This window comes from Stomoxys calcitrans, chromosome 4 (genome assembly GCF_963082655.1).
Source record: "Stomoxys calcitrans chromosome 4, idStoCalc2.1, whole genome shotgun sequence".
Lineage (NCBI taxonomy): Eukaryota > Metazoa > Arthropoda > Insecta > Diptera > Muscidae > Stomoxys > Stomoxys calcitrans.
In genome coordinates this window covers 175,802,984-175,828,092 of record NC_081555.1, presented here as the reverse complement: position 1 = coordinate 175,828,092, position 25,109 = coordinate 175,802,984, and the positions used below count along the sequence as shown (strand labels likewise).

Sequence of the window (25,109 nt, the reverse complement as noted above, 5' to 3'; positions counted from 1 at the left end):
TTATTTCACAATTTTGCTGAAATTTGGCACAGTGAGCTGTGTTAGGCTCTCCAACTTTCGTATTCAATGTGGGCCAGATCGGTGCATATTTGTATATAACTGCCTTATAGTCCGATCTCCCGATTTAAGGTTTTAACCCCATAGAAGGCGCAATCATTAACCGATTACGCTGAACAATGCAATGCAATGTAAGGCCTCTCGACATTCGTATAGAGTATGGTCAAACATGGGCTTTTTTTGGATAAAGCTGCCATATATGCCGATCTCCCGATTTAAGTTCTTGGGCCCATATAAGCAGCGTTTATTACACGATTTCGCTGAAATTTGACACACTAAGTTATTTTAGGCTCTTCAAATTTAGTGTTCAATATGTCTCAGATCAGTCTATGTTTGGATATAGCTGTCTTATAGACCATGGTCATGGGCCCATGCAAAGGGAAATTTGCCCATGAACATTCCATTAACGAACTACCCGTGTTCTTAAATGGAATGTAGCACATATCAATGAGTGGAACCCCACCAAACGGCGCACACTGGGAGAAAATAGAAAAAAAAACTGGTAAAAAATATGCCGTGTGAGAACGGGTGATTGTGTGCACAATTTCAAGTCCCTAGGTTGTCCGAGAGCCTATTGGCAGGCCACTAAACTTAATCACCTCGGCATTTTGCAAATTTGTTGGAATTCTTTTTTTGCTCGAAAATCCCAACAAAAAAATTCGCTTGAGGTGTACAATATCTCCATTGGTTTCGGGGATATACGAGTTTTAATTTTTATTTATTGAAATTTTGGGCGAGATTAGCTTCGTAATTTGCAGTTAACGAATGCATTTGTGCTTCGATTTTAATGTTAAGCTTGACTTGGATTTGTGACAAATTTTACAACAACTTTGCCGCAACAAGTGACAACATTTGATTATTCAGTTCGAAGTAATACAGTTTGGATGACAAAAAATGTGAAAATTTTGTATTTTTTGAATTTTTGAGTCAAAAAAAAAGTATTTTCATTGGTTAGTCTTTATTGGAAAAACTTGCCTTAATACCTTAACTTTTTCTTTTTGTTTGTAAGGAAGACATATTTTAAATGCTTTTTAATTTGAAATCAAATTTTAAAATTTGAACAAGATATATCAACGTATACCGGTGTTATATGCACTTCAAAATTCAAACTTTTTTATTAAAAAATGGAAAAAATCTCTCCCTGTTCTCACACGGAATATTTTTTTCGATTTTTACTTAATGTGCGTGTGACACCTCTTTGGGGAGAAGTTTTTACATAGCATAGAAACTCACAAATGTTCCCTGCATTAGGAGGGGATAGCCACCGCTGAAAATTTTCTCAGATGTTCTCGCCGATCTCCCGATATTACTTCTTGGGCTCCTATAGGACGCAATTCTGATCCGATTTGGCTGAAATTTAGCACAATGACTTCTACTATGATCTCCAACATCCTAACCAAGTGTGATCGGAATCGGTCCATAACCTGATATGGCTCCAATAGCATGGCAATTTTTATCCATTATCCTTTGTTTGCCTTTAAAGAGATACTGGGCAAAGAACCTGGTGAAGGATATATAAAATTCGACCCGGTCTAACTTGGCACGCCTTTACTCGTTTTAACTTTAATTTATTTTTTTATCCACGATTTGGCCTTTCGTTACACCCCACTATCTAAGCTAGCCTCTTATCCAAAAGCAGCACTTGTTTAATTGCAGTTTCATGTGATTGTTTTTCACAATGAACGCACTTAAAGCTGACAAATGTTATTTGAAGTTACGTTACTATTTTGCCGCTGCTGTTGCTTCAAAATCATACTGGTTTTTCAACTTATCTATCTGTCCGTCCGTCTGGCTCTCTGTCTGTAGGTTCGTCAATTTATTATTGTGATTTTTTTGAATTGCAAATGATTCGAATGAGAATTTTTTATTTTGTTTTACATACCTATATGCCTCTCCCTTCGTCCATTCGGACCACCCCCAGTGCGAGGTATGGTAAATTACTATGAATTGCACTTTTTAAAGATGTTTACTTTTGACATTTGATTGATGTATTTGAAACTGCGTAATAGTAGTAGAAAATGTTGCTATTTTTATACCCGATTTTAGTACTGTGATTCAGGGTGTTATTAGTGAGTTAATGTGTTTGTAACATGCGAAAGACAAGCATTCATCTGCCGGTCTATGTAATATTCCGTCCATTCCATTTGTCCGTCCGATCATGCACTTGTACCCTATTGAATATTTTTCGATAGACCTAGGACCAAAGATTTACATATCATAAATAGCCTATAGAACTGGCTGGGTCTGAAAAATGTTCATTAAACAATTACAAAAAAAATCTGATAAAAGCCTACTATTTGATTGCTTACACCACTGTATAGGTCTTTACATGACCGGATAGTCAGATGGATAGAAGGACATAAAGACAGATGGATGGATGGACCACGGATAGTGGGACATATACTACCCAGAATCCAACCATCCATCTGTCTTTCTTTCTTTCCTTCCATCCATCCATCTGACTTTCCGTCCATGTAAAGACCATCATCCATAGACAGACATGGACAATGGTGTAGCCTTTTAAAAAGTCGTCTGATTGTCCGTCCATGTAAAGACCATCATCCATAGACAGACATTGACCATGGTGTAGCCTTTTAAAAAGTCGTTCATGCTGACTTTAGTCCGCACTTGTATTTTATTTTTTTTTTTTTTAATTATTCAATGATTTGTCGTTTCACAATATTTTGATACGTTTGACGTAATGGCAAATTAAAAATTGTTTGAAATAATTTCCGATGATGTGAATATTTACTATAGTGACGTATTTTGATGTAATTAAGTTATTTTCAAATTACAATTAGTCTTCAGTTGATGATAAGTAGAATTTGAATTGAAATTTTTTCTTTGGGTGATGTGATGGTGAGTCTATATTTGGAAACTCCATTTATGCCATCTATCCACTTGTATCGAGTGTATTCAAGATTACACATGGAGAGAAAATGATAAGAAACCTCAACTATATTAACGCCAACGCAAATTTTTAAAATAAACTTTAATTATTCGGTTCAAATTCAGGCGGGACGAATCTTGGGCACCCATCAAAATAGATTTTGTTAAATATGAGCAATTCTGTTAAAAATATCCTACTATAGGAATGAGGTATACTAATTACATATTCTGGATTGTCCCGCCATTCCGAATTAATCCGACCATGTCCGTCCGTCTGTCGAAACCACGATAGCTGTTGAACTAGTGATGCAAAAAAAGCTAATTTTGTCCTTACCGTTCTACTGAGGAACAGGGGCAAACTTCTCACATACTAATGAGTGCAGTCCGATTCAAGTTTAAGAGCTCAATGATAAGGGGCCTCGTTTTAACAGTCGAGTCCGAACGGCGTGCCGCAGTGCGACACCTCTTTGGAGAGAAGTATTTATATGACATAGTACCTCACAAACGTTGCCAGCTTAAGAATTATCACCGCTGACAAAAACTTTTTCATGATGTTCTAGCCCAACTTCTCACATACTAATGAATGCAGTCCGATTTGGGTAAAAATGGGTATCCAAAGTTCGACCCGGCCGAACTAAACGTCTTTTTACTTGTTACTATTTATAAGTTTGCCTATCTGCCTATAAACATAAATAGTGTTAAGGACTTGACAAATGTGATCCATGGTGTAGGGTATATGAGATTCGGGTTGACCGATTTTGTAAGTTTTTACTACTTATATTGTTAATAATAAAAACTCTTTCTTCTCTTTCAGGTATGTCAAAATATTAATCATATACGCAGTTGGAAAAGTAGGTACATACATATATTTTTAACATATTTAAGTTTACAACAATGGTAGACTCAAAATATTTTTGGCATTTTTCGGCGAATACATTAAAACGATTTCAAAAAGCAAAAGGCCACTTGTCACGAGTGAAAACTGTGAAACTTTATACGATAATGTCGAAACGTTCCAATTTTACAGTTAGAAAAATTAAAAAATACAAAAATTTTTCCGTGTTAATTCATATTACCCGCAAATGATGCAGACATTTTTTCATTATACCCTACACCACTACTGTGGTACAGAGTATTATAACTTAGTGAATTAGTTTGTAACACCCAAAAGAATGAGAGATAGACCCATTGATTGGTATACCGATCGACTCAGAATCACTTTCTGATTCGATATAGCTATGTCCGTCTGTCTGTCCGTCTATCTGTCCGTCTGTCCATATTAATGTGTGTACAAAGTACAGGTCGCAGTTTTCATCCGATCGTCTTAAAATTTGGTTCAGGCCTGTCTTTCGGCCTAGAGACGAAGGCTATTGAAATTGGAAAAAATCGGTTCAGATCTGGATATAGCTCTCATATATATATATATATGTTCGTCCGACTTTCAGTAATAATGCAATAAAATGATCATTTGTTAACCGATTCTCTCGAAATTTTGCAGGAATAATTTTCTGACTCTCAATATAACTGGTGAATTTCATAGAAATCGACCCAGATTAAGATGTAGTTGTCATATATGTATATGGCCAGATTTTCACCCCAAGAGCCACTGCAAGCCCATTGTTTGAACAATTTTGCCAAAAAATTGCACAACACTTTTCTCGGCGACTACTACATTATCTGAGAAGTTTGCTCGAAATTGGTTCAGAAGTAGATATAGCTCCCATATATATGCTCGTCAGATTTTGGGTACTTTCATCAAAGGTCCATCTGGTCCATCAAAATTGGTTCAGAATTGGATATAGGTCCCACATTGTATTTATAGGGTAGGTGTAAGGTTTTATACAGTCGGCACCGCCCGACTTTAGCCCTTCCTTACTGGTTTTAAAAAATAGATTAGAGAAATTCAGAAGTCAAACATATCTGAAACACCCTAAAAGGAGGTTAGCATGTTCGCCTATGACGCTGAACGCCTGGGTTCGAATCCTGGGGAGACCGTCAGAAAAAATCTTCAGCGGTGGTTTTCTCCTCCTAATGCTGGCAATATTTCTGAGGTACTATGCCATGTAAAACTTCTTTCCAAAGAGGTGTCGCACTGAAGCAAGCCGTTCGGACTCGGCTATAAAAAGGAGGCCCCTCATTATTGAGCTTAAACTTGAATCGCACTGCACTCATTGATATGTGAGAAGTTTGCCCCTGTTCCTAAGGGGAATGTTCACGGGCAAAATTTGCATTTGCAAACACCCTAAAATGTAATTTCCAGTACTTAAACCCAGATTTTTTGGGTGCTCTGGGCGGGCAGGCTTGCATATGCTCCATAGTTAGACTCCCCCCCCCCCCCTCTCCCCAATTTTCTCACCTTTAACAACATTTGGTTCTTCTGTAAGTAAAACAAATAAAAGACTGTTAAGTTCGATCGGGCCAAATTTTATTTACCCTCCACCATGAATCGCATGTGGAATGTTCTTTGAATGACTTTTTCAAATATATGGAAGCTATAACATGTTATAGACCGATATAGACCGTCCTTATCATGGCAGTTAGAAGTCATAGAAACATACAAAGTTCATAATTTCAACCAAATCATACAGTCCCCCTTAGAGGCTCATGAGGTCAAATCGGGCGATCGGTTTATGCGGGAGCTATATCAGATTATAGACCGATTTGGACCATACTGGGCACAACTCTGTGAAGTCTAAACATAAAATAACGTCACATGCAAAATTTCTGTCAAATCGGATACTTATTACGCCTTCTGAGGCTAAAGAAGTCAAATCGGAAGATCGGTTTATATCGCAGCTATATCTGGTTATCAACCGATTTAGACCATACTTGGCAAGGCTATTGGAAGTCACAGCACAACGTAATGTGCAAAATGTCAGCCAAATTCCAACTGACCTGCACTAGTAAGAAATATTTGTGCAAATTTCCAAGCACCTAACATTACAACTTCGAATGTTAGCTGGCCTTCGACAGACAAAAGGACAAGGATAAGAATTAGAATGTCAAAAGGATGAAGAATGTATTGGGTTGCCCAAAAAGTAATTGCGGATTTTTTAAAAGAAAGTAAATGCATTTTTAATAAAACTTAAAATGAACTTTAATCAAAAATACTATCTTTACACTTTTTTTCTAAAGCAAGCTAAAAGTAACAGCTGATAACTGATAGAAGAAAGAATGCAATTACAGAGTCACAAGCTGTGAAAAAATTTGTCAACGCCGACTATATGAAAAATCCGCAATTACTTTTTGGGCAACCCAATATATAAAGGGTGATTTTTTTGAGGTTAGCATTTTCATGCATTAGTATTTGACAGATCACGTGGGATTTCAGACATGGTGTCAAAGAGAAAGATGCTCAGTATGCTTTGACATTTCATCATGAATAGACTTACTAACGAGCAACGCTTGCTGGATTTCAGATACTTATATGTATGAGTTGCAACCGAAATGACGATGTTAGTATACCCCCATCCTATGATGGAGGGTACACAAATGTTCTTGCCTAAACACACAAAATTCTCATTGTCCTCATTTGAAGGAATTTATCCATTAAACACAAAACTTTAAAAAAATCTTAAACGTTTTTAAAAATATTCAGTTTGTTTTGTCTATCTATAAAGTCGCATAATTTTTTTTTTTTTGTAATTTTGACAATTTTTAGCTAAAGCACAATTTTTTGCAATGGCATTTCATTTAATATTCCTGGTGTATCGACTACTCCATGACATTATTATTACCTGCATCATAACGATTTATGCAGATTGCAAATAAAAAATCAACAAATTTATGTGTGCAATTACATAACTGTCACATCAAACATGTTGCAGCAGTAGATCATAAAAAATCGGTTACATGCCACATACACATAAAAAATGCAGATATCCAACGATTTGAAAGAAAAAAAAAATCACAGTACGAGTAAACGCATTTGGAACAGGTTATACAATAAACATTACCGTTCGCCAAGTCAAGAAACATTTTGGAATTTTGATTGCAAGTTTTTTCTTGGTAATACATAGCAAGCAGGCATGCACAGTATTCACCAGGGGTAAAAAATTAAAAAGAAAAAGAAAAAAATTAAATAAAAAAATTACTATGTTACCTAGATATATTCATCTTAGACCCTATAAAGAAAATTTGTTTTCGATCATCATGAGATTCTAAGTCGATCTGACAATGTCCGTCCCTATTATTAAAATTTGAAAAAAATACTTGTTACTGCAAATGTGAAAGAGCCAAATCAGTCCCATACAAGCCAATCTTTAATTTTGACTTATTCAGCCTATATTTTCCATGTGATATTCTTGGTTTGTTAGATTCGGTCTTTCGTTCGTCCGAACGGCGTGCTCCAAAGGATTTGAAGCGCGCATGGGAGGACGAGCCGTAGCATATTCAATCCACTTATCAAAGAGATAACTATACCCGTTCTCACACGGCAATGTTTTAAGTTTTTTTTTTCAATTTTCTCCCACTGTGCGTCATCAGTCTCTCTACAGGTGTAAATATGGTTTTTAGTGTTGCGCGTGAATCAGGTGTAACAATGTGCGGATCGGCACACTGATACAATCCTTACACCAGTATCAGGTGGACCCGGTCCATAGGGACTGGATAAACCCATGACAGAAATATGAGGAAAATAGTGGAACAAGGTACACCAAAAACCTCCAAGCTGTAGGGCCTGTAGCGATAAAATGTCACCCTTTTATCGCTACAGGCCCTACAGCTTGGAGGTTTTTTCCCACTCTAGGTGATGGAAATTCAACTTCTAGAGCTTTAACAAGTAAAAGCGTGCTAATTTTGGCCGGGCCGAATCTTGGAAACCCATCACCATGGATTTTGGCAAAAATTTAAACAAAATAAATTTAGTTGTAGACCAAAATTTTATTCTACATATCAAACTTCTGTCAAACCAGCAAAAATTTAAGCTTCTAGGAACCGAACTAGGATGATCGAGAGATCGGTTTACATGGGAGCTATATCGGGTTATGGGCTGATTTTGGCCGTCTATAAAGTAACCTCAAAAAAGAAAATTTGAAGTTTGGAATTCCGTGCTACTTACAAAATCCATAATTGTTTTCAATACCACTCCCCTAAGTTGGTTCATGTCTGGTATTGTGTCTCTACCTAAGTGCCGGTATCCGTTAGACGCGAAAGCCGGGCAATGACAAACGATATGCTCCAACGTCTCATCATCTTACCCGCATGCCCCACACACATGCTATCACTTGCCGCACCGATTTTACATAAGTGAGCTCGTAGTCCTACGTGTCCCGTTATGATGCCATTAGGTATACTGACCTCCTTCTTACATCCCTTCAGTAACAGCCTCGTCTTCTCACGATCTGGATCCCCCCATAGGATTTTCGCCGTCCTACCGACTATTTTGCTGTTCCACAATGTAGCATGCGCATTCGTCGCCCACTCCCTTAACATGGACTGCGTCGACCCGAAATGCTTCGGGTTAATCAAGTTTATTGATGGCAGTCCTCTGGCCTTCACCGACACATCGTCTGCCCTTTCATTTTCCCTTACTCCGTTATTGCCGGCGGCCAAACGATGCGGATTTTGCCATCCTCAGAGAAGGCGTTAATGTCCTTCTTACACTGCAAGACTGTTCGTTACCGTCCTGGTTGTTATTGCCCTTGGCAATTTTACTGTCGCTAAAGATGCTCACACTCGACGTCCTCGCGATAGTACCACAGCACTTCAAGCACTCAGTGATCGCCCGAATCTCCGCCTGCAGGACCGTATTATGGTCTGGCTGTCTAAAACAGATCTTAGTCCCTGGGTTCTCAATGTAAACCCCCAGGTCCACTCTGTCGTCTAGCTTTGATCCATCCGTGTAACATGATCTTCCAGATGGCAATACTAGGGTTCCATCACTCCAAGACTGTGCCTCTGGCAGCAGTGCCTCGCACTCGACTTCAAGGTTCATCTCAGGTATCCGATCGGAAACCTCTTCCCTTCCTTCCAGGTTGCCTATTGTCGCCTCGATTATACCGTGATGGTATGAGCTGCTCCCATCCTCAGTCCATTCTCCCATCGCCTTAAGTCTCATAGCCGCAGTGGCTGCCTCATACTTAGTCTGTATGTCAATGGGTTGGATATCTAGAATAGTCTCCAGTGCCCTAGTGGGCGCGGTCCTCATCGCTCAGCCTTTGCCAAGACAACATGTTCTCTGAACCTGTTGTATGGCCCTTATGTTGCACTTTTTCTCCATAGCAGTCCACCAAACTACTGAGGCGTAAGTAAGTATTGGTCTAATCACGTTCCTGTAGAGCCAGTGGACTATCATCGGATTCAGGACCCATTTCGAGCCTGCGGCCCGTCTACACAGTGCCCAACATCTGTGAGCCCTCTCAGGTACGCTCCTGCATGTGACACTTCTAATTATATTTCCTGTCCAAGATCACACCTAAGTATTTGTCCTTGTCAGATATCGAAATCGTCTAATTGAGGAAAAGTGGTGCGTCAAATTGGCCCAACTTCGTCTTCCTAGTGAACAGGCAGATTTCAGTCTTCTCTGGGTTAACATTGAGACCCCTGGATCTAGCCCAGACATACGACATATGCAAGACCCTTTTGGCCCTTCTGCATAGCTGGTTCGGATCCTTATCCCTAAGAAGTGTTATAACATCGTCCATAGCAGACGGGTTCAAAACCCCCCTCAGTCTGCATCCGTAATAGGTTATTTATGGTGGTCACCCAAAGGAGTGGCAATAAAATGGCCCCCTGTGTCGTGTCCTGTGCCACTTTCTCCCGTCTATTTATGTCATGGGACACACAATTTATCCACCTGTTCCTTAGCATATGGTTTATCCAGTCTCTAAGAACCCGGTCCACCCGGTACTGGTCTAAGGATTGGATCAGTGTATCAGTATGTCAATGCATACCGCCAGTGTGTACGTTTTGGTATCGAAGGTTTTTTCTATTTTAAGCACAACCTTGTGCAAAGCAGTCTCCACCGACCATCCCTTGACATAGCCATGCTGTTTGTATTTGAGCAGTTCGCTAATGTGCGTGAAGATAAATTCGAATTTAACTAGCAGAGACACAAACCGCTTTGTTAACAGAGTGCGAGAGAGAGTAACAGAAGTATCAACAGAGATCCACTGAGGGGTTAGCAGAGCTCTGTAAATACTTAACAGAACCAAAAAACAAGAGAAATTAATTAAATTTCTTACTTTTTATCAATTTTTGCAAATATTTGTAAAAATAAATTTAAAACCATACCAAAATTTGGAGTATAATATCAATGCTTTGAATCAAAAACGCCAAATTAAATATCTATTACCATAGTACTGAGAAAAATGACAAATTTATAAAAAAATATATTCTGAACTGGAAGACATCTAAGAATTCTACAAGGTACTACCATACATCGTTGGGAAGGTCGCGATGTGTGCTTTCCAAAACATGTCCTTATTCGACTATAGAGCAGTTGGTTTTCTATACATATCTCGTACCTTTGCTTTTGGTTTAAGGTTTTATAAAGGATTCTACAATAGAAATTGTTTTTGATTGATTGATTTTCTCCCCTATTTCTATTTCTCAATGACACCATTTTCATTCATCCATTTTTCATTTGATAACACAGTGCTTGGATATTTTATTATTTTTTTTTTTTGAACAAGTGTCCCAAAACTATACAACAGCATCAATTTAAACGCAGCCACGCTTGCACACATGCAGGCTGCTGCCAAATTGCAATTCGCCAACAGTCATGACAGCAGCTATCAACATAACATTATAGCAACAACCTACCACATGATCATAGCTAAGAGGTTATAGCATCTTACCGCTTCAACACCAACCCCGCTCGCCACGGCTCTTTAGTCATCATTCTGCCTAGTTAAGATTTACAAAATGCGTTGATGTTTGTTCGACTATCACTGCAACAATTGAAATTGAGAACCTGATGGCTGACATTAATACTTGACTGGTTGTTCGGCCAATGGTGCGTGCTGCATTAGCACTTTACAAAGAAAAATTTAGAACCTCAATTTGGTTTAGCTTTGTTTCCATTTGTTTTTGGATGATGTTAAAAATGTTTTGAGAAAAACGTTCACAAAGTTTTCCTCAAGTTTTTGGCCACCACTGCAAATACTCGTTTGATTACTTGATTTGATGTTTATGGTGCCTGGTGTTACGTACTCGCAGTTTCTTGGACAACGAAACGACTTTTACGCAATATCAAATTCCCCCTCTCTGAAAACCTGCCTACATAATTTTTGGTAATGCTGATTTTGTAGTCATTTAATTTTTTTCTGGTTCTTTATTAGCCTTTTGCCTATTCGACAGAATGGTGTTGCATTTGCCATGCTTAAATTACATGGTGGCAAGTGTTTTCGAGCAAGATTTTGTTGTGTTATTCTGGCTGGAAAATGGTGCCAGAGAGAAATCTACATCTCTTAGCTGGTTTCTTTTGGGGTTAGCAAGTGATCTAGAACACATGTGGTCATATTTGTTTTTCCAGTAGGCGTAGGCATTATTTTTTAGTGGATCAGCTGCTTTGTTTAGTAGAAAAAATATTGGAAGATTGATGTGTTGCATTCGCAGGAGTTTTTCTCATTAAAGCACAAGACCCAGTTTTTCATGTAACACAACTTGGAATTGATTGTTTTTAGGAGAGTCATCTTCCAAAGACATTGTTGCATAAAAAGCCAATTCCAATATATAAAAAATTTTTATAATTTTTTTTTATAAAAATAAGATACATGAGATGTTTTTCTTTACAATAAATAAAAAAAAATGTTATTTTATAAAAAAAAAAACTAGCTGGACCGGGCCCGCTCCGCTGCGCCGTCTTTTACTTTATATGGAACAAAATTTTTCTTGGAATATTTATTTTCGACAATTAAAGAGCTTTTAGTGAAATACCATGCTAAGAAAATAGTATATCACTTGACAAACAGTTTAGCAATAAAAGTGCCTCTTTCTGAATCCCATATGATCTTTAGTTTGGATGAAAGGTGTACTCCATTCTTAAAATACTTTATTTCAGTCCGATATTCTCATGATGTCTGATTTAGAGGTGTTTTTGGGGATGAGGTGGTCCCAGACACTTGGCCCTGAAAAATATCAGCATAGTGCTCTTCTCTCAAACACCATTTATTCAAACCCCATATTGCAATTGGTTTTGAGGGGAGTTTACAGGATGAGGCGCCCCCTAAACACATTGTCCCAAGATTGGTTATCAAATACCGTTTTCTAATCTCAAATACCTTTCATTTGAGCCACATATTGGCATGGTCGAAAAATTTTTACCCTTTGGGGGGTGTTTTGGGTGATGCCCTAAATATATGGTCCTACATTTGGATATCAAATTCGTATTCTACTCCCAAATATCTTTATTTGAGCCCCATGTTGCGATGGTGAGTAAAAAATTGCTGTTTGTGGGGTATTTTGGGAAAGGGGTAGACCCCCAGAAAATTGGTCCCGAAAGTGGGTATCAATTCTTGCTCTACCCCCAATTCCTTTTATTTAAACCCCACATTGACGTGGTGGTAAATATGCCCGATTTAGGGGTGTTTTGGGGAGTGAGGTGGTCCCTCAAACATATATCAGCAACGTGCTCTATTCTCATATATTTTGACCCCATATTGCTATTGGCCTCAAAATTGGATATCAAATTCGTTTTCTAATCTTAAATACCATTCACTTAAACTCCCTATTGAAAAAGCCAGCAATTATGTCCGGTTTGGGGTATGGGCCCTAAAAACTATGAATATCGAGCTCCGCTGTCTTGAAGGCCCAAATTGTCTTGGTGAGCAAATACGTCTTACTTGGGGGTTGTTATGGTGGTGGGACGTCCCATAGACAGTTGGTCCCGAAAGTTGTAGTCAGATTCATGGTCTACTCCCAAATACCCTTCATTTGAGCTAATTTTTTCCATAGTCGGCAAACAAGACCGCTTTGGGGTGGTGTTTTGGAGAATGGGGCGGCCACTCAGTGATTCGTATCAGATTCGTATTCTACTCTAAAATACCTCTTATTTGAGGCTCATATTGCCATGGTCTGTACATACTTCCGATTTTGATGGTATTATGGGGGTGGGGTGGCCCCATAGGCACTTTTCCCGAATATTGATATCAGATTCGTGCTTTACTTCCAAAAACCTTTCATTTGAGTCCCATATTGCTATGTCCGTAAATTTGTCTTCTTTGGGGTATGTTCTCGGGGATGGGCGGCCCCCAAACACTTGGTCCCACATCTGGATATCAGATTCGTATTCTACACTCAAATACCTTTGATTTAAGCCCCATATTGCCATGGTCTGTAAATAAATCCTGTTTGGGGGTTGTTTTAGTTTTCAGACACTTTGTCCCAAATTTGGATATCAGATTGGTATTTTGGTATTTTACTCGCAAATACCTTTCATTTAAGTCCCATATCGCCATGGTCGGTAAATATGTCCGATTTAGGGGTGTTTTGGGGGTTGGGGTGGTCCCCCAAACACTTGGTCCGATATCCAATTGGATATCGAATACGTTTTCTAATCTTAAATACCTTTCATTTGAGTCCCACATTGTCGTGATTGGTGTATATATATATTTGGTACGTTAGGGGGACGCCCCGTCCCCCCTAGGTACCCCATCCGAAATTTGAGTACCAAATTTTTCTTTGTAGGTAACTATAAGAGAGCACACAAAATTTTAATTAAATCGCACCACCCATTTTCGAGATCTGGCGTTTCTGAAAATTAGGATAAGGGGGAGGGTCCGCTCCCCCTTCAGATATCAAAAAATGTAGTACCCTTTTTTTACCACGAGATCATTATGCACCATTAGTAAAAATTTAAAGAAAATCGGTTTAGCCGTTTCTGAGTCTATAAGGAACACACACACACAAATAAACAAACAAACCTACAACGACGTGGATATGTCGTGAATATTGCGGTTAGGGGGAAGTTTCCCAATATTCTTAGAGATATACTTCAGGAAGCTCTACGTGCCACAGCGAAGTGGGTTACCGTTAGTGGTTTAGGCGTAAATCCGTGCAAGGCAGAAGAAGTTCTTTTCAGCAGGAGATACAAGTTACCTACAGGGACACCTGCCTCTTGGGAGATATGGCCTGGGTGTGTTGCTGGACAAAAAATTGAACTTCAAATCCAACATTTTGGAGAGAGCAAGAAAAGCAACTCTTGCCCTATATAACTAAAAGAGAGCCATTGGTAAAAGTAGGGGGTTTAGACCGCGTGTAATGCATTGGGTATATACTGCAGTGGTTAGACCTATAATGCAATATGGTGTTGTGGTCTGGTGGACGGCGCTTCAAGAGTCCACCTACTGTTCAATACTCAACCGGATCCAAAGGATGGTTTGTTTCTGCATCACAGCCGCACTGAGGACGACACCATCTGATGCACTGAATTTAATGCTACACCTAATGTCATTGTGGACATTGTAGCGAAACAAATTGTTGCTACCACTGCTGTGAGGCTAGGGGAGCTTTCTCTTTGGTCAAGTGACGGCTAAGGTCACTGTGTTATCCTTGATTCAATGTCCGATGTTACAGGCAGTGTGGATTACACCCTGCCTAAGACGCTTTTTGATAAAAAGTACTCTACCACTATTCCTGATAGAACCAATTAGAACTACGATATCCCTGGTAATAGAAGTTCTTCTACACGAATGGTTCTAAACTGGACGACCAAGTGGGCTTTGGGGTGTACTCTGAGAAACTAGAACTGGTCATATCGAAGAGATTACCCGGCGACTCAATCGCCGATCCTTGCAATAAAAGAAGTGGTGGAATGGCTAAGATGTAATGTCATAACCACAACTGGCATAAATATCTTCTCAGACAGCCAAGCAGTCATGAAATCACTTGAGAACGTATTTCTGAATTAAAAAATCGCCCTCGACTTCGCAGATCTCTCAATGAGATGGCTGAACAGTTCAAAATTCACCTAATCTGGCTGCCGGGCCACAGTGATATTCCAGGGAATTGTAAAGCGGACAAGCTTGCGAGACTAGGGGAACTGGAATCTTTGGGTAGGCCTCTAGCGACAAGTTAGCTAAGTCTTCAGGATAAGGCCCGAATCATAGATGGTTACAAAGGGGGGTTGTGAGCATTCCAAAATTATGTGGCCTAATCTAGACTTGAAGAGGTCTAACGCTTTGCTGCCATGAAAGGTCACTGTCTGATCAGAAAATATGCTGAGAGACTGAAGGTTGCCAGTAACGACTTTTGCCGAAGCTGTGAGGACGAAGAGACTATAGAACATCTGCTGTGTGTATGCCCGCACTAGCAGGCAGAGGGAAATCCACTTTAGGTTCTTATTTCTTTCAGAACTTGTCTGATTTAGCGTATTTGAACATTCGCAAGCTGTTAGGCTTATGAAAGCGATCTGGATGGTTCAATGGTAGGAACTAGAAGGTATCATCTTTCTTCTGTTCCTATGGTATCACAATGGACGAAAACGTCTAAGTGAGTCTGATGGTGGACTGCCACTTTAACCTAACCTAACTTTGTTCTTAACAGGTTAGCATCTCCGCCTATGACCCTGAACGCCTGGGTTCGAATCCTGGGAAGAACATCAGAAACATTTTTTTCCCTCCAAATGCTCTCGACATTTGTGAGGTACATTGCCATATAAAAACTTCTCCCCAAAGAGATGTCCATTATCATTGAGCTTAAACTTGAATCGAACAGCACTCATTGATATGTGAGAAGTTTGTCCCTGTTCTTTGATAGAATGTTCATGGGCAAATTTGAATTTGAATTGATGCTAGATATTTTTCCTAAAAAATAATTTTCTTATAAAGTTAATTTTTATAAAATAATTTTTAAAATATAACCTTGCCTTCTATCTAAAACAATTTATAAATTTGTATTTCTCTCTCACCAACAACAACAATTCGGTAGCCTTAAATCAATCAACTAACGTTTGTCTCTTAAGTCTTTTGTTTTGTCACAAGCATACATTTGTATAATGATAGCTTCAGTGTTGTTGTTTTTTATACAACTACGGTTAGGTATAAAAACAATCTAAACGAAGGTATTCGTTTCCTAAGTCTTTTGTATTGAAAAAACATTGTCTAGAGGCCTTTGTATTTTTGATTTATATTTTAAAAGAAACTGTTCTATGGTCATTTAGTTAATGATCCTATTCATTTATGAGGTTTAACAACTAATTGGTAATTTTTATGTTCAAGCTGAAAACCATACCGCTAGGGTTTCGTTATTGCCTTCATTGCATATATTGGAAAGCCTATAGAAGGCAAGGCGAAAAACAAAATAAGTCTTTATTTTATTTATATTCCGCCTAAAACCGATAAATAGTGCGCCATTTATGACTAAACAATAAGACGTGCCAAGTTCGGTCGGGCAGAATCTTGGGAACCCACCTCATTGGAATCTGCTGAAAATGTACACATTAATCAGAATTAAAAGTCTCTTGGGGCCGTAGAAGACTAACGGAAAATCGATTCATTTAGCAACGATATCAGGTTATTGGCCGTTTAGGACAATTCTTCCCACAAATAATTCAAGTCATAATAAAACAATTCGTGAAAAATGTCCTTCAAATCGGTCAACGATTGCGGCTTCCAGTGGCTTGAGATGTCAAATCGGAAGATGGGTTTATGTTGGAAATATTCCAAGTTTTAATCCCATTTAGACCATACTTACTATTGTTCAAAGTTGTAACAGAGCAATACGCGCAAAATTACGGGATTTATAAAGGGTGACTTTTTAGTTATTATCCTTTTGGCAACACTGGTTTAAACAGCTTACGCACGTTTCGTGTTTTGTTTCACAGTCAAACATCGTCAGTTTGGTCTATAATTTAACCATCAATCGTCTTACAAACGAATTACGTTTGCAAACTATTGAATTTTATTATCAAAATGCGTGCTCTGTTAAGAAAGTTCATTGCGCTCATTTTTCATTTCATTTCGAAGCTCATTTTTGGCTCAATGGGCATGTAAATAAGCAGAATTGTCGATTTTGGAGTGAAGATCGGAAGCCAGAAGCATTGCAAAAGCTACCAATGCATCCAGAAAAAACCCACAGTTTGGTTCGGTTTATGGGCTGGTGGCATCATTGGACCGTACTTCTTCAAAGACGATGCCAATCTCAACGTAACTGTGAATGGTGAGCGCTATCGTGAGATGATATCCAACTTTTTTTTTTTTGCCCAAAATGCAAGAGCTTGACTTGCATGACATGTGGTTTCAAAAAGACGATGCCAAATGCCACACAGCAGGCCTAACATGGACTTATTCAGAGGCGAGTTCGGTAAACATTTTTTTTCACGTTCGAGACCGGAAATAATCGTCATAGTTTGGTTCGGTTTATGGGCTGGTGGCATCATTGGACCATACTTCTTCAAAGATGATGCCAATCGTAATGTAATTGTGAATGGTGAGCGCTATGATGGGATGATATCAAACTTTTTTTTTGCCCAAAATACAAGAGCTTGACTTGTGCAAGACATGTGGTTTCAACAAGACGGTGCCACATGCCACACAGCAGGCGTAACAATGGACTTATACAGAGTCGAGTTCGGTGAACATTTTATTTCACGTTCGAGACCGGACGCGATCGTGCGATTTAACGCCTTTAAACAATTTTTTGTGGGCTACGTTAAAGCTCATGTCTATACAGAAAAGCCCGCTTCAATTGACGCATTGGAAAACAACAATGAAGCATTTATTCGTGAGCTACCGGCCGAAATGTTGGAAAGAGTATGCCAAAATTGAACTAAGCGGATGGACCATTTGAGGCGCAGTCAGGATCAACATTTGCATGAAATATTCTTCAAACATTAAAGTATATGATCGATTCATATGAATATCTCATTCATTATTCTAAACTGTATGAGATTTTTTTACCTCTTAAAACATCACCCTTTATTAGGTAATAGGCCGAATTGAACTATACTTACCTTAGATATTGGCATACATGAACAAATTTTAGCCACATCGGATAATAGTTGCGGCTTCTAGGGACCCACGTGAATACACTGAAAATATTTTTGTCCTAATTGTAAAGATACAAGCCAAAGATTAGCAAACCTTCATTTTAAGGAGGGTAAATCTTCCACATTCCATTTGGTGAAAAGTATTTTCCTTTATATTAAGGATATTTTATTTTAAATAAATCTTTAACTTTGCATCTTTTTATAAAAACAAAAATCTAAAACGAAGGAATTAAAATGAAGGTTGACATGCCAACCTATGACGCTGAACGCCTGGTTTCGGTTCCTAGCGAGAACCTAAAACAAATTTCAGCGGCGGTTATTCCCTGCTAATGCTGGCTACCTTTGTCATGTAAAAACTTCTACACAAAGAGCTGTTGCACTGCAGCACGCCATACGGACTCGGCTTTAAAAAGAAGGCCCCTTATCATTGAGTTAAACTTAAATCGGACAGCACTCATTGATTTGTGAGAAGTTTCCCCTGTTCCTTAACGGAATGCTCATGGGCAAATTTACAAATTTTCAGTTTAAAAATTAAACTCAAGGTGTAAAGGCCACAAAAAAAAACATATTGGGTTGCCCAAAAAGTAATTGCGGATTTTTCATATAGTCGGCGTTAACAAATTTTTTCGCAGCTCCGTAATTGCATTCTTTCTTCTGTCAGTTATCAGCTGTTAATTTTAGCTTGCTTTAGAAAAAAAGTGTAAAAAAAGTATATTTGATTAAAGTTCATTCTAAGTTATATTAAAAATGCATTTACTTTCTTTTAAAAAATCCGCAATTACTTTTTGGGCAACCAAATAGTTTCTAAAATGTTAACAATTTGTTTTACAAAAATTTACAATTTGTTCGTTATAATGATTTTCGCATATCGTTTAACAAAATTATTGCCAAATTGCCTTAATTTAAAACAATTGAAAGTGCATTAGAAATGCATCAATACTTGTAATAACATCCTCAATTAGCCTGCTTAGAAAATTGCCCAAAAATACGACATAAACACGCAGTAGAAAATTTCACTATAAAAAGGCAATGATTTGTTTCAAACCACATTAGAAGTTAAAGAAAAGCTTTACAGCCACAACCACATTTAGTTGAAGAAAAAAAAGAAAAACAAAAATCAAAATGAAATCTACTCTCCTGTTGCTATTCATAGTTGGCATTTTAGGCTTTTGCCTTGCCCTACCACATCCTCCCACAACAGCTGCTCCTCTAAAATCCACCTACGATAGTCGTTTCGATAACATAAATATCGATGAAATTTTACAACAGGAACGTTTGTTGAAAAACTATGTCAAATGCCTGGAGGGTACTGGTCCTTGTACCGCGGACGGCAAAGCTCTTAAAGGTATGTTGCTTGTTGTTAACCTGATTGCTTTTCACTTTGTTTGCTTTGAGGACGTTAATGTTGTTCATTGTAGACTCTGCCAATTTTAGAGACTCTACCCGACGCTATAGCGACCGATTGCGCCAAATGCACGGAGAAACAGAAATATGGCTCGGACAAAGTGACACGCTTCCTTATAGACAATCGTCCCGAGGATTGGCAACGTTTGGAGAAGATCTACGATCCCGAGGGTACCTATCGCAAGGCTTATCTGGCCGGAAAGAAGCAGGAAGCCAAAGAGGATACGTCCACGACTACTACAACTACTAAGAGTGAAGATGAAAGTGGTGACAAAGAATGATGTGGCTGTGACTTTTGGCTGTTTTAAGGCTCAACGTTTATATCGACTTTCCTTTTGAGGAAAAAAAATAGATTAGCACTAGTGCATTACTGACTACGTAGATTTAATTTATAAGCTGTGACTAATAAAATAGATTTTAAGAGAGCATACCAAAAATCAAAATCCTTGTTTTTCGAATTTTAACACTACGAGTTAGAAATTATGGTAATCAAAAATCCCCAAAAAAATTCATTATTACAACTTATATTTAAAAAAAAAAAATCTCATGAACATTCCATTAGGGAACAGCGGATAGTCCGAAAGGAATGCCTCAGGTTTATTTAGCTTGATAGAAAAGTTTAATATGGCTGAAGCAGCATGAGTTGAAGATGAACACCAGTGAATATTTTTCTGGTGTACTAGACTGGATTCGAAACCTGACGTCCAGCGCCATAGGCGGAGTTTAGAAAACAGGAATGCCCAAAAAACAACAATTTTAATTTTGTTACTAAAGAACAAAAGCTCTCCGGTAGCCGAGTTGGCAGCGTGCTCGGATTATCAGTTAGTCGGTCGTGGGTCAGTCGATTGCCACTAGATGCCTAAACTGTCGCTACCATGGCATCACAATTGACATAAAACGTCTTAAGTGAGTATGATTTCATATTACTACTATAACCTATCCTAACCTAATAAAGAACAAAAATCTCATTGTAGCGTGGCAAATGCTCTGTGGACGAGTGTTTCGCGGTGCATGACATCTGGGACTGTTAAATAATGACCACGAACTGCTTATTGAAGTTCTGACTGGTCATTGCAACATCATGCTGGACACTAGGGTTGTAGGACTACTGTAGGGTTTGTGATTACAAAGAGGAGTTTTTGATGTCGAATACCTTTTTCGTCATATCCCTGCAATTGGAAGGACGAGACACACGAGACCGTGGCTGGATTTCCTCAAGTCATTATGACTACTGTAGAAACTGAAGTGGATGACTTCTCTGGTCGTGGATGACTTCTCTGATTTCCTTAATTTTTATCCTGCGTATCTTATTCCCTAATTTAGTTGTGGACTTTTGTACAACCAGTTAGATCATGGATACATCACTGAGGAGTCTTTCGATATGGGCGACAATGAATAGATTGAGGACAAACCCTCAGAAAACGATAGTGGAGGTTTACACTCTCATATAGAAGATATCGGAATTAAGATTCCAATCTTTGGTCTTCTGCAATTGCCCAAGGAAGTGAAATGCCTGTGCACTGTCGAAAATGTCCCAAAAAGGTTTACAAAGAAAAAAAAAATGTCATATGTGCCCATCTGCTGCAGCATGAGAATTTTTGGTAGGAAAGAGAAAGTTTACCCAAAGATGATATACGGGTTGCACACGGCCTTCGTGGGGCCAGTGCTGATTTGGGAGGAAGTGGATAGTAGAGTTTGTACTGGGATTTTCGAAAAAGCCGAAAGACAACTCTGTGTCGTAATAACGGGACCATTGAAGTTTAACACAATGACAAATTTTAACACGATGACAAATTTGCGGCATATTGGGGCCTCTATACTAGAAATGTGCCCATAAGTCGTGAGTTCCGTGTAACTTGATTAGTGATACATGAATGAGATCTAAGAAGTGATCGTGAGTGACCGTAACTGGCAAAAATTTGTTGTGAGCGAGAGCTGACTCACGAAAAAGATCACGACTCACGAGAAAAATCACGACTCATGGCAAAAATCACTACTCACATGAAAGCTTCACTACAAAATCATACAAAATTTTGCGATAATCGAACAACAAATGCGACCTGTACCTTGTTAACAAAAATACGAATATCGAAAAAACAGAAAAAACAAGTTAACGCGCGCAAAGTTCGGCCGGGCCGTATCTTATATACCCTCCACCATGGATCGCATTTGTCGAGTTCTTTCCCGGTATCTCTTTTTAGACAAACAAAGGATAAAAAAAGAATTGCTATGCTAATTGAACTGAATGTTGGAGACCACAGTAGAAGTCTTTGTGTAAAATTTCAGCCAAATCGAATAAGAATTGCGCATTTTAGGGGCTCAAGCAGTAAAATGGGGAGATCGATTTACAGGGGAGCTGTATCAGGCTATTTGACACGTGTGTTGGAGGTCATGGGAGATGCCGTTGTACAAAATGTGAGCCAAAAATTTTGCTACGTGGGGCGTGTGTGGGAATAAGATTATAAATATTTTTTTTTTCGTAAACAAGCACAGTGGGAGCAAATCTAAAAAAACAAGTAAAAAATATGCAGTGTGAGACATTTCTCTTTGAAATTTGGAATGGTTCAAGTTTCATTTAAAACGAATCTAAATATGTCCTCTTCAAAAAAAATTAAGGTATTTAAGCAAGTTTTCTCAAAAATTAAGGTATTTAAGCAAGTTTTTCTTAAAAAAAATTTTAAATTTTTGAAAAAAATTTAAATTTTAAATTTTTGAAAAAAATTTAAAAATTTTTGATTTTATTTTAAATTTTTTAAAAAAAAAGTAAAAATTTTTGAAAAAAAATTTAAAAATTTTTGAAAAAAAATTTAAAAATTTTTGAAAAAATATTAATCTCAAAAAATTAAGACAAAATTATTTATATTTAAAATTTCCAAAAAATTCTAACATTAGTAAGAATACTTAAAATTTTTTGAAAAAAAATTTAAACAATTTTTGAAAAAAAATAATTTCAAAAAATTATATGCATTTAAAATTTCCAAAAAATTCGAATATTTAAAAAAAATTTTACATTTTAAAAAAATTTTTGAAAATTAAAAAAAAAACTAATAATTAAAATAAAAAAGAAGTAATAAACAAATTTTAAAAAAATATTAAAATATTCGAAAAAAAAATTTTAAATAATAAAATTTTGGAAAAAAGGTATTTAAATTGAAAACATTTCTTCAAAAAAACTATTTAATATTTCAAATAAACAGAATGTCAAATTTTTTATAATTTTGAAAAGTTAAAAAAAAAATCTCTTCATCTCGCAGCCTCAATATTTTTGCTACAAAATAAAAAAATTTCTTTAATATTTTAATATATGAATATTGAGATCTATAGACTAGAGATGTGCCCGTAACTCTCGGTTACCCGTAAATCACGCATGAGCCAAGCTATTATTAATTAAATAAAACACAATCACTACGTCGTGCGTAATCGTGACTGCAAAAACACTGTGCGTTTGCATTCGTGAGAGATCACGACGGTCGTCAGGATTCTCGAGGAAAATCACAACTCGATAGAAAATCATGGCCCATGAGAAAATCTCACTCTCTAAAAACTCATGACTCTCGAAAAACCCACGACTGCTGTCCGATCAAGTTTAAGCACAATGATAGGGGGCCTCCTTTTTACAGCCGTATCCGAACGGCGTGCGGCTCTTCTTTAAAGAGAAGTTTTTGCATGGCATAGTACCTTACAAATATTGCCAGCATTAGAAGGGCAAAACCACCACCGATGTTTTATTCTTGGACGATCTCGCCAGGATTCATACCTCTGCGCTACGGTGGTATGAATCCTGCGCTACGGTGGGGTCCCCAAAACATTAAAATTTTATTAAAAATTGGTAATTTTTAGATAAAAACTTCACTTACCTTTTGAACTTCTTACTCCATTTGTAAGAGTGTGGTTAACTCTTAGGGAGCTCTTAATTAGTCTAGCAAAAATTTAAATTTTTTTTTTCCAAACAACAACAAAGTATTTTTAAACGTATATTATTGCCAAATTATATCAAAAAGTGTTAAATTCACATTATATGCCAATTTTTGAGGCCTACTTTGTATAACAACGTATAAAGCATCCAAAGGAGCTCATACAACCGTTAAATGTGTGCGTTTTTTTTTTAATTTGTTATAATATGCCAAGAAATGTGAATGAAGAAAATAAGCAGCACAGTCATATCACCTTAACCATATCTTTCTACAATGCGTGAAAAAAGTTGCCATGATACACACAAGCATCTCGTTTAATGCTGATAATAAAATAAAAAACAAAATAATAGACAAGAAATTTTATGCTCTAATTAAATTTATCTCTCAGCTGGAAATGTGGTGTTTTTGTTTTTCTCCAAACAAATTATGGTAAATTTAAACATTCACCATTTTCTAAGGTGCCATAATAAGATAAAACTATATTTAGCTTGAGTTTTTTTTTTCCTAACTCGCAGATACAATGGAGAAAAAAAAATGGCAGGCCCCTTTGGGGGATAGTGCGTTAAAAGAAAAACCCAACATTTATTACATAATTTGTTTATGGGTAGTAAGTGAAGTAGAAGAAAAGCAAAGCAAAAAAAAAAAAAATGCCCGACAATTTCCGTTTGGTGGCTGCTCATAATTTTTATTTTATGATATGCAAAAAAATCCACCAAACACGCAGCAAAGAAAATGCAGGCAAATAGAAATAATCGTGTGCCTCATATACTTACAAAGGCCATCATTAAGGCTTATAAAATAAACGCAAAGCCATTGCCTTAGATGATAAATCAAAATTTTAAATACTAGCAGTAAATTGTGGACTCTGGTCTAGTGGTGGTGGTGGTGGTGGTGGTGGTGGTGGTGGGTCCCCTTAGGCTTAGAATATGGAAAATGCCAACACTTTAAACCAGCATAAATCATCCGACAATGATCAGAAAGTAGATACAACTGCTGCCCAAACTCAGCCCAAAGCAGAGTAATTATTTAAATTTCCTACACAACTGCAATGCATTGGGCATTAGGAAACTCTTTTTTTCTTTTTGGATTATCATTCATTTATTATTTATGCATTCAGCCATTCGTTTATTCGTTTATTGAGAGACTCAAAAGAATTGCCTCAACTTCCTGAACCATATTTCCTAAGAAAAATCTTAACAAAAGATTACCCCATACAAATGCAAGGCATTCGGGGAAAAAGGCGTTTAACCACTTGGGGAATATCCCCAAAGGAAACCAACCCATTTCTGTTCAATTTATAACAAATTCTTTCTTTAATAACTCTATTTGTGTCTCTGTGTGTCAAGAGTATACAAAGCAAAAGGTGGGGCTAGTTATCTCAAAAAGTTCATCGTAACACAAAGGATTAAACATTGTTTAATGTTCAATGCTTTGTTAAAGACTATTTCTTGATTTAGATCTCTTTATTTGGGATGGTTTTTTTTTGGAGTAGAATTTTGTGTCATTAATATCAGAGGAGTTTTGTTTCTTTCCCTCTCTCTCTCCCCCCCCCCCCCCCTCCCCCCCCCCAAAGAAATAGTTTAATTTTCAAGTTCAATAAATTATGACATCTAAGATGGTTTCCCTCTAATGTTTTGAAAAAGAAAAACAAAAGACTTAAGACACGAACTTTGCTGCCTTTGCTCTATGTGCGGGTGCCCATTTTCATTCACTTCACTTGGCTCTACCCCACAAATGGTATGCACGTTTTTGGTAAGATTTCTCTTCTTTCAGTGATTGGTTTTCTTGGTCTTTTTGAGGTCATATTTCTTGCCTAAAAGAAGATGTTATTCTGGCTATTTGTAAAAGTTAAAGGTTAAATGACCTGAAATAGTTTCTGCTCATTACAAAAATGAACAATGATAGGGTATTATTGG

At 37.5% G+C, this 25,109-nt stretch overlaps 2 protein-coding genes across 2 annotated transcripts in view; both read left to right on the top strand.

Moving 5' to 3' along the window:
- Nucleotides 1-25,109, top strand: part of LOC106085668 (rhophilin-2-A) — a 213,999-nt gene that overhangs the window by 75,532 nt on the left and 113,358 nt on the right. The window lies entirely within an intron of this gene.
- On the top strand, nucleotides 18,912-19,681 carry LOC106085669 (putative odorant-binding protein A10). Its single transcript, XM_013250003.2, has 2 exons — nucleotides 18,912-19,220; nucleotides 19,310-19,681. Exons 1-2 carry the CDS (start codon nucleotides 18,998-19,000, stop codon nucleotides 19,558-19,560), a joined length of 474 nt encoding a protein of 157 aa, XP_013105457.2. The 5' UTR covers nucleotides 18,912-18,997; the 3' UTR covers nucleotides 19,561-19,681.